We start from the raw sequence: 13,208 nt of genomic DNA, 5'->3' as shown, positions 1-13,208 counted from the left end.
CCCTCGACGTGATCCCGAACCCCCGGTTGCCTTGAGACCGCCCTGCTTCGGAGCCCTCACCCTCCCCAGCCCAAACCCCGCGCCCCGCTTCCTCCTCTGGCTCTCACTGCTGCTGCGGCCGGTCCCCTCCATCTTCTCCCACCGGGACCCGACGCCAGCCCTTCCGCCACCCCCTCACCACCCGTCTTGCGTAAGTGCAGTCTCACCCTTGACCCCACACTAGCCCAGTTCCAGCCGCGATCGCGGCTGCAGTCCTCCGGCTCCCAATGACACATGTCATCCTCACCCCTCAGCCCCTTCGGCAAGCCTAAGGCTCCGCGCAGATCTTGAGACCCACCATTCTGGTTGCCTTTTTCGGGGTCCGCTTTCTTACCCCAATCTCCCTACAGCTCAGCTTCCCAAGACCTGCTCCTCCGAAACACCACCTCTGCCCACTCTCACGTAAGACCCACCACCAAAGTAAACTTGGGGCTCACCCCTTTCTTCAAGATAACTCTGGTCACAGTCCCGTCCCAGGCCTGTATCTTGTCTGCACAGACTCAAGCCCTAACTAGGACCTAACCTATCATACTTCCTTTCCATCTCCAGCCATCCTGAGGACATCCTCCATCCCTAAGTCTTGGCTAAACCACCCCCAACGCTTGCTGCCTCAGTTCCTACCGCTCCCACTAAAAATCTTATTTAAACTGGGGTCTCCATATCCTTTCACTTCTGTTGTCTTCACCCCAACCCTCCACCCATTCTCCCTTGACCCAGTACCCGCCCCCCCCCATTCAATCTGAGATCTTAGTTTAGTGTCCTGCCCGCCCCACCAGCTGCCCCTCTACAGCCAAATCTAGGTGCTTGTTCAGTCTAACAGCCAGGCAGTTAGAGACTGAACAGCTTCCCTGGTGCGTGCAGGGCCTCAGATGTAAATAAGTATAGAGGAGTAGAGATACACCCCCTTTGGCCAGTGGCTTTTCCTGGATATCTGGTCCCCTATATCTGTCCCAGGGATTATTAAATTATGTGTGCTGGCCCCTGGAATGGTAGGTATCTTTCAAATGCCTGGTAGGTGAGGAATGGCCACCCATCCAGCTCACTCACTCTGGGGCAACCGATGCCATCACTTCCTTTTGGCTGGTGTTCTGGCCTTGAAGAAACCTAGAAAGTACCGCTGTGCAGGATTGGCTGTGGTTACAGATCCATGTCCATGTGTGTTGTCCTAGCACCTGGAGAGGACCCTCACAGAGTGCTCCTCCGGACTAGAGCTGAGAACAGACCAGTCCCAACACTGAACACAGGGAACACTGGGAGCCAGAGGAGATGTTACGTGTTGTAAAGAGTGTAGGTGAGTGGGTCCTGGGAGGCTGAGGCCTAGGTGGGCATGGAGGCTGTTGAATCGCTTCCTCTTTTTGCAGGGGTTGCATCATTGACTTTTGGCCCCTTGGTTACCTATGAACACAGCTTAGTTGTCTCAGAGTAGCTCAGGCAGAGGACATGCCTGGCCCCATGCTCAGCCTATATAATCTCGGCTTTTGAGTGCATGTTCCCTCCAAATTATGGTGACCTGGTTTCATAGGATTGGCCAGTTGACAGCAATTTTAAAGGGCCCCAAATCATTGTCTTTCCTTGCCATTTGTAGTCTTGTTCATTTGAAAATTGAATGCCCTTCTACCTCCAATATCTCCCCATGAAGGTGTGATAGGTCAGAATGGTTTTCAGCCTGTTGGTAGCTTGGTCTAATGGAAGGAGTTCCCACCTCTGAAGAGTTGTATACTTCAACTCTCCACAGTCTATGATAGGGAGATACCCACCCTGAGCCTTTATTTTATTCATCAGTTGACTCAGCAAGTATTTTCTGAGCCCTACTGTGTGCCATGCATTGTTCTAGGCACTAGAAATGTAATGGTGAATGAACTGGGCAAAGTACCTGTTTTTATTTGTTCAGAGTTTGGCCCTTGCTAGAATCCTAAGGGTATTGGACAAGAATATGGGGGAGGGGGACGGGATGGTGGTTATTGGATGGAAAGAAAGAGGGAGGAAAAAAGATAGCCAGTGTTAACTGACTTCAATTTCTGGCCTCACCCACTAGCCCTTGGTCTGGGAATCACAAGCTAGAAGTTTCTCGCCCTCCAGCTTGACCAGAAATCCAATTTTCTTCAGGTGGAAGGAGATGCTGTTTACTCATTCATCGCTCACAAGGCTGAACGATCAGCTGCCTTTCTGAATCAGAAGATAACTTTGTCATTCTTTTCCAACTGAAAACCATGACTCATCAATTGGTACTGTAGGAGCTGAATGACTTAAACGCCAGGCTGTTCTGAACAGCCAGGTACAGGATTGGATTCAGGCCATCGAGTGGAGGCTGTTGGGAATGGCTGAGAAGTCTCTAAGGAGAGGAGGTTGCTGTTTACTGATGGATGGAGTGTTTTAAAGTGGTGAAGCCCGTCATCCATTTCTTCTTTTAATGTGAGTCTCATGTAAGCCATTTTTCTCTTTTCTTTCTTCCTTGGTTTCTGGAGGAAGTGAAATTGCACATACTTAGGGGCTAGGCAGCATAATGAAGAAAAACAGCCAGAACAATTCTTTCCTAACTGCGTGTTGGAACATTTAAGAAAGGACGGCTCTGAAATTCGGCTGCCTCAGTTGGTTGGGGCTACAGATCTTTTCAGCAAGATTGTTTCCTGTTGATGTTAAGCCTTATTTGATAGATGGAGTTTCTGAGTGCCTCTTAAGGCTCTGTAAGTAATAAGTTTGCCTGAAACTCTTCGGACCAAAGACCTGAGGCAGTTTGGTCTGGCCACAGGCACAGGATTTAGAATGAGGAAACCAGCGAATGCGGTTCCCTACCCGAGGCCTGTTGGTACTGAGCCTCAGTGCTCTTTGTAAAACCCTCCTCTCCCAGGACTGTTGTGGAGTTAAATGAGATTAGAGAAGTTTGAAGAGCTATGTCGGGGTGGATTAGTACTTATGGGGAGAGGCAGACTTAGCAGAGTGTGGAGTTTCCTAAAAGTCAGAAAGTCACCTTTTCCCCTAAATTCCGCTGGTGCTGTTTGAAGAACCCTTTCAGACAGTAGTGCTGCTCAGGGTCCCTCCGTACTCCTTTCAGCCTAGGTCTCTTTGGAGCCACACCTCCCTTTGATTTGGTTCTTAGTGTCAGTGAAGAGTGTTCTGTGAAACAAGCCCCATAGACTATGGGCTACGTGGTACAGCCCCGCAGGCCAAGGCCAGGCTCTCTGGCTCCAAAGCCTAGGGCTCCATCTAACTAACCCCTTTCAGCAATTCCAGTGGCCCAAGCCTTCCCTCAGGCCTGCCTTCTACACAGAGCTTGGAGATCCCAAACTGACCTTCCCTCGGCCAGCCACAGGCCAGGCCTGTCAGGGCTTAGACCTCAACAATCTGAATCATAGCCCCCCACAACCCAGGCATGTGCCCTTGACTGGAATTGAACCCGGGGCCCCCCCCCCCCACCAGTGTGCAGGCCGACCTTCTATCCACTAAGCCAAACCAGCTAGGGCTGTTTTTGTTTTTAATTATTGATTTGAAAGAAAGAGAGAGAAAGGGAAATGGGGAGAGAGGGAGAGAAACATTGGTTTGTTGTTCCTCTTATTCATGCATTCATTGGTTAATTCTTGTATGTGACCTGACCAGGGATCAAACCCATAACCTTGGCGTATTAGGATGATGCTCTAACCTACTGAGCCACGCCGGGCGGGGCTACTTTGGTTTTTAGTAGGCCTCTGCTTGGCCAGAGCATCCACTTATTGATAAGCCTCCCCCCCTACAATGAGTACTCTCATATTTTCAGTTAATTAGTTAATGAGTTCTTAATGGGCCCAGGCTATGATTCAGATTGTTGAGGTCTAAGCCCTGACGGGCCTGGCCTGTGGCTGGCCGAGGGAAGGTCAGTTTGGGATCTCCAAGCTCTGTGTAGAAGGCAGGCCTGAGGGAAGGCTTGGGCCACTGGAATTGCTGAAAGGGGTTAGTTAGATGGAGCCCTAGGCTTTGGAGCCAGAGAACCTGGCCTTGGCCTGCAGGGCTGTGGCCCAGAAGGAGCCCAGCCTCCAGAATTGGGCATGTTTGCAGAGGGACTCACATGCCCTTTTCCCTGTCGCCCTGGTGGCCGGAATGTGGAGCTGGTCTCCTGGGGGGGCCCTGAGGATCCTGGGTAGGTGTGAGCAGGAATAGAGTTGAAGGGTGAAGCAGGCAGACAGGGCTGCAGCCTAGGCCCAGTGTTCTTCCTGGTGGTCTGTCGCACCCTGACTAGAGCTGGCTCTTCAGGGCCCTCCTCGTGCACACCTCCCTCCCTCTGCATGTCCTTACTTAGCGAGGTTGGCTCTGGGTCCTGTTTGCCCTCTGCCAAGTCCAGGATTGAATCAGAGCCTTTTCCACCAGGGCCACCAGCTGAAGAGCCTTCCTTCCTCCATCCCTCATTGCCCCCTTTTTTCCTCCTGCGCCCTTTCCCCCAACCCTTAGCCCTAGCTCGCACCAGCCTCTTCCAGAAGGGAGGGGTTTGCACTCATTCAGGAGTCTAGAGGTTTCCCTTGAGCTGGTGTTGGCATTGTCCTGGCTGGGGTAGTCTGCCATATCAGCTCTGGGATCTTGGGAATTTCCTTGACCTGGGACAGCCTCTATTTCTTATCAGTCAGACTGTGGTAATACAAGAGCCTTCTAGAGTGGTTATGAGAAATAGAATGAGGCAATGTATGTAAAGGGTCTAAAACTCATTTAGCAGGCCTTGGTTTTGTGAACTTCTTAGGCCATGAGTTTTGGGGAGCAGAGACAGCAACCACCTTTTATTTTTGGTGTCCCCTCAAGCTCAGCTGTGTGCTCACTAGAGATTTGTTTAGATGTGAATGTGCCTGCCTGGTCCTGGCCTTTCCAAGTGGCTGGCGTGGGGCCAGGCCAACCAGCAGCCCCCTCAGACTAAGACCACAGCCCCTACCCCCACCCCACCTTCACCCTCAGTCACTACTCCTGGGAGGAAGCCAGCTGCCTGAGGGATTTTCCTGTGTACTGATTCCACCTACTTGTGCATATTCATTTACACAGTGGCATTCTCTGCCTGTAGATTTAGGTGGCCACATCCACTGGGATTATAGATACCATTTGCCCTTGGTACATATTAGCCCTGTCCTAGGCACTTTCCACAGTCATATTCTCCATTTGAGAGGCTGATACAGTGCCCCAGTGTGCCTAGCAGGTTAATGGCAAACTGAGATTAGAATTGTCAACATAAGAAACATGCAAATCTACAGAGAATTTTTGTGAGTTTATTTGAACCAAACTGTCGACAATTGCCAGGAAGCACAATCTCAAGGGATTGAGAAAATGCTCCAGAGAATGGCAGTTTTGCACCTTATTTTATACACTAGAGGCCCGGTGCACGAATTCGTGCACTGGTGGGATCCCTTGGCCTGGCCTGCGCCCTCTCGCAATCTGGGACCCCACTGGTGCACGATCAGGGCTGGGGAGGGACCATGAGAGGGCTCCAGGGCGTGTCCGGCCAGTCTCATCCAGTCCCAATTGGCTGGACCCCAGCAGCAGGCTAACCTACCGGTCAGAGTGTCTGCCCCCTGGTGGTCAGTGCACGTCATAGCTACCAGTCGAATAGTCAAAACGGTCACTTAGGCTTTTATAGATTACAGTCAAAAGAGAAGATGTAAGTGGGTTAGATACATCTTTTACATAATTGGGGACAGGATCGTCAACAATTAACATGATAAAAATAACAATAACAAGGAGAGGATTTGTAGTTTCTAATCTGATCCATTGGTTGTGCCTTGAGGGGTTTGTAAAATGAAAAGTTACCCTGAGCCCTAACCGGTTTGGCTCAGTGGATAGAGCATCGGCCTACGGACTGAAGGGTCCTGGGTTCGATTCCGGTCAAGGGCATGTACCTTGGTTGCGGTCACATCCCCAGTAGGGAGCGTGCAGGAGGCAGCTGATTGATGTTTCTCTCTCATCGATGTTTCTCTCTATCCCTCTCCCTTCCTCTCTGTAAAAAATCAATAAAATATTTTAAAAAAGAAAAACAAAAGAAAAGAAAATTTACCCTGACATTCCAAAGGTATGTTAACATACTAGTAGATCAAGCAAGCCGTGAGTTTGACATGCTTGATGTAGATGCAAAAGACAATAGACAGGCTCAGTTAAAGGTTGGCTTTTGTCAGAGAAGATGTGACTACTTCCATAAATTGCTTTTTAAAAAAGTTTTAATTTCAGACCATCTTTTGTGGTTACTTTAGGTCTCTGAGTTTGCAAGGCCGCCCCACGCAGGCCTTCCCTGGGCTTGTCAGGTTAGCATGTTGCCCTGTCCGTCCATAGAACCCGTGTTGTTCCCCTTTACTCAAGTCCCTGTGCTACTCAAGCTTGACTTTCGCAGCCCAAAGGAGAAGCAGATGCGTAATAAGGGAGTCTCCCTTTTGAAGCTGTTTTGTTGTAGGCAGTGGTAGGAGCAGTGGGGTTAGATCAAACCTGGGTTCAGCAACCTCGACATTTGGGTTCTGGCTAGGAAAGAATACAAAGCAAGACCCAAGCTGTAAGAGAACATTTATTGGGTAAATAACAGAGGTAGAAAAAGTAATTCCTGGAAGAAATGGGTTTAGGAAACAAGTTATGGAGGTAAAGGAAGGGCCTTGGAGATTGGGAGTGAGGAAGCTAATGGGAACCTGCTGAGGGGGTGGGGTTGGAAGGGAGAGGCTCTGGGCCTGCTCCTGGGAGGGAGAATGCGCTGGGTCCTCCGTCCTAAGGGTTTTAAGGGTGGAGATTTTAGGGGAGTCCCAGGAGAAGATCTCAGTAGAACATTCCGTAGTCTTCCAGGTGTGTCCCTTCAGAATTGATTGGCCAGCAGCAGGGCAGGGGGTCATTATTCAATGTAGCTGGTCCTGATGTCAGCCGTGGCTGGTTTTGCTGCTTATCTGGGCCTGGAGCTGAAACACACCTGAGGCCTAGATGTTATCTCTAGGGAGGAAAGGTCAGGGGTCCAAGCCTCATGACTGGCGATATGCCAGGGGAGGAAAAGTCACCCTGGGAACAAGGCCCCACCCTACAGTTGATTGTCCACTGCTGGGCACCTGGGGCTTTCCACCCTGGTGACTTTCTGTACCTGACCCATCGTCCTTGCTCTGCTCTTGTCTAACTGCCTACAACACTGTTCACTGCTGCGCGGCAGACACCAGGCTGAGACAGGAGTCAGAGGGGTGAATGCAAGGCCCAAGCCTTGACTGACCTGTGAGGCCTGCTTCCTGGTCCCTGCGGGTTCTTTGCACAGACAGCTGCAGTGTCCCCTGCACCCTCAGCTCTGTATATAAATCGTCAGCCTTTCATTCCCTGCGTTTGTGCCAGCGTTTGGAGTGGCGTTAAGGGTACTTTCCACCCACTCCTTGGGGCAGGCCCATCCCTGGCACACAGGGCTCCTTCCCTCCCAAGATCCAGGCCCTCGGACTTTTTCCTTCCTTGTTTCCTTCCTTAAAACCCACTTTCAATTTTTTACTTTTGTATTCAGAGGCCTTTCTTTCAGTTGCAGTAGAATGGGCTGACCTCCTGCGGCTGCTTGGGGGCCTAGGGATTGGCTGGGGGTGGTGAGTTGGGAGCTTGCTCACCTGGCCACCATCTGTCTCAACAGGTGTCATGTGGTTTTTCCTGGGAGCTGCTGCCTGAGTGGAAATGCTGTCAGTGGTGGAGAATGGAGTGGACCCCCGGGATGCCATCTCGGTAGGTGACAACGGAGGATCAAGAGTGGGGAAGGCGGTGCACAGAACAGCCATTCCATTGGCTTTCCTCACTTTGCAATGTATGGACACTGTCTGGAAAGAGAGGCCTCAGGCTGAGAAAAAAGTTATAGCAGAAGCAAGCTCTGAGGAAGTCCTGCCCTTTCTAGACCATCTTATTGGTGATAAAATGAGAATTTACCAAAAAACAGTTGGTATTTAATAAAGGTTACCTGAAAATGAAGGATTTCTCCAAAGAAGATATATAAGTGGCCAGTAAGTACATGAAAAGATGCTCACCATTATTAGACACTAGAGGTCTGGTGCACGAAATTTGTGCAGGAGAAGGGGGGGCCCTCAGCCTGGCCTGCACCCTCTCCCAGTCCGGGACCCCTCGAGGGATATCTGGAGGGATCGAGCCTAAGCCGCAGTCAGACATCCCTCTCGCAGTCCAGGACCCCTCGCTCCTTACCACCCGCCTGCAGTGGAGGCAGGAAAGGCTCCCACCACCGCCACTGCACTTGCCAGCCATGAGCCTGGCTTCTGACTGAGCAGTGCTCCCCCTGTGGGAGTGCACTGACCACCAGGGGGCAGTTCCGGTGGGGAGTGTCTGCCCCCTGGTGGTCAGTGCACGTCATAGTGACCAGTTGTTCCATCATTCGGTTGATTTGCATATTAGGGTTTTATTATATAGGACTAGAGGCCCGATGCACGAAATTCGTGCAAGGGGCTCAGCCCTCACAGCCGCAGCAGCTTGTCTCGGCCCTCATAGCCACTGTGGCTGCCTCGGCCCTTGCAGCCCCGGCTTCATCCAGAAGGATGTCTGGAAGGTTGTTTGGCTGTCCAGTCTAATTAGCATATTACGCTTTTATTATTATAGATTAGATAAATGCAAATTGAAGCCATAATGAGATAGTTCTTCACACCCCTTATGATGGCTACAACCAAAATGGCAGACAATAATAAGTGTTGGTGGGGTTAAGGAGAAATTGGAACCCTCATACATTGCTAGTTGGAATGTAAAATGGTGCAGCCGTTGTGGGAAACAGTTTGATAGTTCCTCAAGAAGTTAAACATAGTGCTCCATAGGACCCAGCAATTCCACTCCTAGGTACATACCCATGAGAATTGAAAACATGACATATGTCTACACAAAAACTTGTTGAAACTGGACAACCAGTGGGTCCAGGCTGCCTGTCACTACTTGAGCCAATTAAGTAGAGACAGGGTTGAATCATGTATGAGCATTTATTCCAATAATTCGGGTAGTATGGGAGAGCAGCAGGTCAGCCACAAACATCTGCTCTCCAACCCTCCCCCTCCATAAGCCAGCTGCTTATGTTGGGTAGGACAAAGATTACATGGGGAAGTAGGAATTACAGGCAAGGGGAAGTAGGCAATGGGGGCTGGGGCAGGACTCCATTGTTTGGGCAATGAGGTTGTTAATATTTCCATGATAATAGTTCTTGAATGAGAATGGAAGGGATTCCAAGGTTGACTCCCAGGTCTCAGGGGCATACAACTCCCAGCCAGGGTAGAATGTCCTTTCTTTAATCAGATCAAGGCAATCACGGTACATATTTCTTATAACTATAGCTAGTCCCCAATATTCGGTTTTTGCCCCTAACATTGTGGGTGAATGTTCATAGTGTTAATGTGAAAACATTCAAGCCTGGTAAAGAATTTTTGTGAGTTTATTTGAGCCTAACTGTCAGCAATTGCCGGGAAGTAGAATCTCAATGAGTTGGGACAATGCTCCAGAGAGTGGCGGTTTTTCATCTATTTTTATGCATTGCAATCAAAGGAGGGGACGTAGGTGGGTTACATGGAATCCATTGGTGATAGATTAGAGAGGTGGGAGAAGGCAAAAGGGGGGGGACCTCTGGGATTGGATAAAAAGTAAAATGATAGACACTTTACTTGGGTGGGTACAGGATAGTTAACAGTCAACAATTAACTCGATAATAATAACAATGAGGGAATTTATGGTTTCCGCCTTGGTGCCATTTGTTGTGCCCTGAGGGATCCAGAAAAAGGGAAGTTACAAGCTACCCTGACATTTTAATGACATGTTATCCCAGAACAAAAAGACACATAAGCTCAGTTAAAGTAAAGATTGACCTTGTCAGGGAAGATATTGGCCTAGGAAGTGACTACCCACCATAACTGCTTTCAGTTAAAGTTTAATTTCAGACCATCCTTTGTGGTTACTTTAGGTCTTAGAGTTTGCAAGACCGCCATGCAGGCCTTCCCTGAGCTTGTCAGGTTAGCATGTGGCCCTTTCGTCCACAGTAGCAGCATTGTAGCCAAAAGGTGGGAACAACCCAAACGTCTATTAACTATGAGTGGATAAATAAAATGTGGTATATCCATGCAATGGAATACTACTTGGCATAAAAATGAATGAAGTACTGATGCATGAAGAATGCTACAACCTAGAGGAAAAGAAGCTAAAATGAAAGAAAACATGCTACTAGTACAATGAAAGAAGCCAGACACAAAAGGCTGCTATTGTCTGATTCCATTTATATGAAATGTCCAGAACAGGCAACTCCATAGAGACAGAAAGGAGATTAGTGGTTGCCAAGGTTTGGGGGAAGGGAATAGGGAGTGACTGCCAGTGGGTACAGTATTTCCTTTTAGGGCACTGAAAATGTTCTAAAATTAGATAGCGGCCATGGTTGCACAATTCTGTGAATATACTAAAAACCATTGAACTGTATACTTTAAATGAGAGTATTTTATGCTATGTAAATTACGTCTCATGAACGTTGTTATAAAAAAGGAACATTTAACTAACAATATAATATTTATCCAGAATCCTATCACCTAATGATTCAAACCAGTTTTTTTGCAATCTCTTCCAGTCCTTTTTCAAATAATTGGGTAATTTTTAAATATATAAATATTGATTTTAGAGAGGAAGGGAGATGGGGAGAGATAGAAACATCAATAATGGGAGGGAATCATTGATTGGCTGCCTCCTGCACACCCCATACTGGGGATTGAGCTGCCGCAACCCAGGCACGTGCCCTGACTGGAAATAGAACCATGACCTCCTAGTTCAGTGATGGCGAACCTTTTGAGCTCGGCGTGTCAGCATTTTGAAAAACCCTAACTTAACTCTGGTGCCGTGTCACATATAGAAATTTTTTGATATTTGCAACCATAGTAAAACAAAGATTTATATCTTTGGTATTTATTTAATATATTTAAATGCCATTTAACAAAGAAAAATCAACCAAAAAAATGAGTTCGCGTGTCATAGGTTCACCATCACTGTCCTAGTTCATAGGTTAAGGCTCAACAACTGAGCCATGCTGGCCAGGCTACTTGGGTAATTTTTTTTTTTTAATATATTTTATTGATTTTCTACAGAGAGGAAGGGAGAGAGATAGAGAGCTAGAGACATCGATGAGAGAGAAACATCGATCAGCTGCCTCCTGCACATCTCCTACTGGGGATGTGCCCGCAACCCAGGTACATGCCCTTGACCGGAATCGAACCTGGGACCTTTCAGTCCGCAGGCCGATGCTCTATCCACTGAGCCAAACCGGTTTCGGCTACTTGGGTAATTTTGGCATACTTCTATTGACAGAACTCTCTTTACTCTGTATTTCCAGAAGACTTGTATATTTTGTAATTTATTCATTTAACAAACATTTATTAAGGACACAAGGTTGAGTGAAAAGAGGAATATCCCTCCCCTCCCCCCCCCCCCCCCCCCATAGATCAGGAAGTATTCTTTCCATTTAACAGGTGAGGAAAGTGAGGCTCGGAGAGGTTAGGTGAAATGTCTGAGGTGCTCCAGCTGGTGACTGACAGCTGAGACTAAACCTGATTTTTCTGAATGTAGACCATACTCCTGTTTGTTGGTCTTTTTATTGTTCTAAAGCAGCACTTGTTGCCTCTTAGCTTCTTGATTCTGTGTGGAATCTTGGTCACGTAACTAAGATGGAACACCTCACCTCTGTCCTAGATGGATTTACCCAAGTCCCATCGCCATTACTAATGATGGAGCCAATGCTTAACATAAGGTTTATATGGCTATCAGTTTATTGACACTTGGTTTAAAAAACAGAAGAGCCCTGGCCAGTGTGGCTCAGTTGGTTAGGGGTCGTCCCATGCATCAGGAGGTTGCCGGTTCAATTCCCAGTCAAGGGCACATGCCTTGGTTTTGGGCTCGATCCCTGGTAGGGGGCATGCAGCTGATTGATGTTGCACTCTCACATTGATGTTTCTCTTTCTCTTCCTCTCTCTCTAAAAATCAAAGTATTCTGTAAAAAAATAGATACACAAATATCTTTGCAAAAAATAATAACAGTATCTCTGGATGGTGTGTGTGATTTTCCTTCTGTATACTTTATCTTCTATAATTAGCATGTGCTAGTTTTGCAGAAGGCACATACAGATACATACATACAGGTGTGTGCCTGTGTAGTTGTGCATGTCTTTTGTGACAGGCAGAGTTACATTCCAGGGGTCACCATAGGATATATTCTAAAGGCCTGTGTTACGTCTGACCCCGCCCAGGTCATCAAGAAGAAGCTAGTGGGATCCATGAAGGCGTTGCAGAAGCAGTATGCATCCTCCGACACAGTGGTCACCAGTGAAGACGGAGATGCCAACACCATGTGCAGCGCCCTGGAGGCCGTGTTTATCCACGGCCTGCACGCCAAGCACGTCCGAGCGGAGGCCGGGGGGAAAAGGAAGAAGAGTGCCTACCAGAAGCCTCTGCCTCAGCCTGTCTTCTGGCCCCTCCTGAAGGCCATCACCCACAAGTGAGACCAGCCCGGGCGGGTTTGCATTGGGAAGGAGCTTTGGGGGGGTGGGACATGGGGCTCTTCAGCTTTGTGGGAAAGCAGCAGGCGCTCCTGTGTCTAGTGGGACATGGGGCTCTTCAGCTTTGTGGGAAAGCAGCGGGCGCTCCTGTGTCTAGAACATGGGTGGCTGAGGTGGGGGATATTGTCCGACCAAGCCTCATTAGCCCCTCCTTCCTCAGGCAACAGCCTGGCACTGCTTCGAGCCCCTGGCTGGTCACCTGCAGCAGGTGCCGTCTTTTGGCCACACCCTGCAGAGTTCGGTGGCTGAATCAGAGGTGGTGTGGCCTGCAAAGCCTAAAATCTTTACTACCTGGCCCTTCATAGAAGTTTGCTGACCTCGCCTTAGAACGCTTGAACATCTGTGTGCTAAGTATTTACTCCTAACATGGCATAGGGAGTTTTTTGTAAAAGAGTGGAATCTAGGAAGAGCATCTGAATATTTGCTCTGAGACACTTGTCTTTGTGGCCCTGCCCCTAACTGCCTGGACTTCGGAGCAAGCAGCTGGCACTGTGCCTCTAAGGGCTATTAAATGCCACCTTCAGCCCAATGGTGCTTTGTCAGTCTCCAGTCTTCCTTCCCATGCCTACTGCCACTGCCCTATCTCGGGTTCTTACCTCACTCCTGGGTGACAGTGGCTTTCTAATTGTCCCCCTTATCTCATTCTGTCCTTTCTTGACATTTACTGAGCTT

At 48.6% G+C, this 13,208-nt stretch overlaps 1 protein-coding gene across 4 annotated transcripts in view; it reads left to right on the top strand.

Annotated features, from left to right (window-relative positions):
• Positions 1–1,195: 1,195 nt before the first annotated feature.
• Positions 1,196–13,208, top strand: part of PLEKHM1 (pleckstrin homology domain containing, family M (with RUN domain) member 1) — a 45,725-nt gene continuing 33,712 nt past the window's right edge. Inside the window, exons 1-4 of one of the 4 annotated variants that reach the window (XM_005863882.2) lie at positions 1,196–1,330; positions 2,146–2,451; positions 7,610–7,698; positions 12,228–12,475. In XM_005863882.2, coding sequence (XP_005863944.1) covers positions 7,651–7,698; positions 12,228–12,475 — 296 coding nt within the window. In that variant the 5' untranslated portion in view covers positions 1,196–1,330; positions 2,146–2,451; positions 7,610–7,650. Of the gene's footprint in view, positions 1,331–2,074; positions 2,463–7,609; positions 7,699–12,227; positions 12,476–13,208 lie in introns of all 4 variants that reach the window. The other 3 variants (XM_014537763.1, XM_014537764.1, XM_014537765.1) reach the window with 3 other exon arrangements.

The sequence above is a fragment of the Myotis brandtii genome, unplaced genomic scaffold (assembly GCF_000412655.1).
Source record: "Myotis brandtii unplaced genomic scaffold, ASM41265v1 scaffold1814, whole genome shotgun sequence".
Classification (NCBI taxonomy): domain Eukaryota; kingdom Metazoa; phylum Chordata; class Mammalia; order Chiroptera; family Vespertilionidae; genus Myotis; species Myotis brandtii.
Note: the sequence above shows the minus strand (reverse complement) of the source record. Positions and strands in the feature narration are given on the sequence as shown.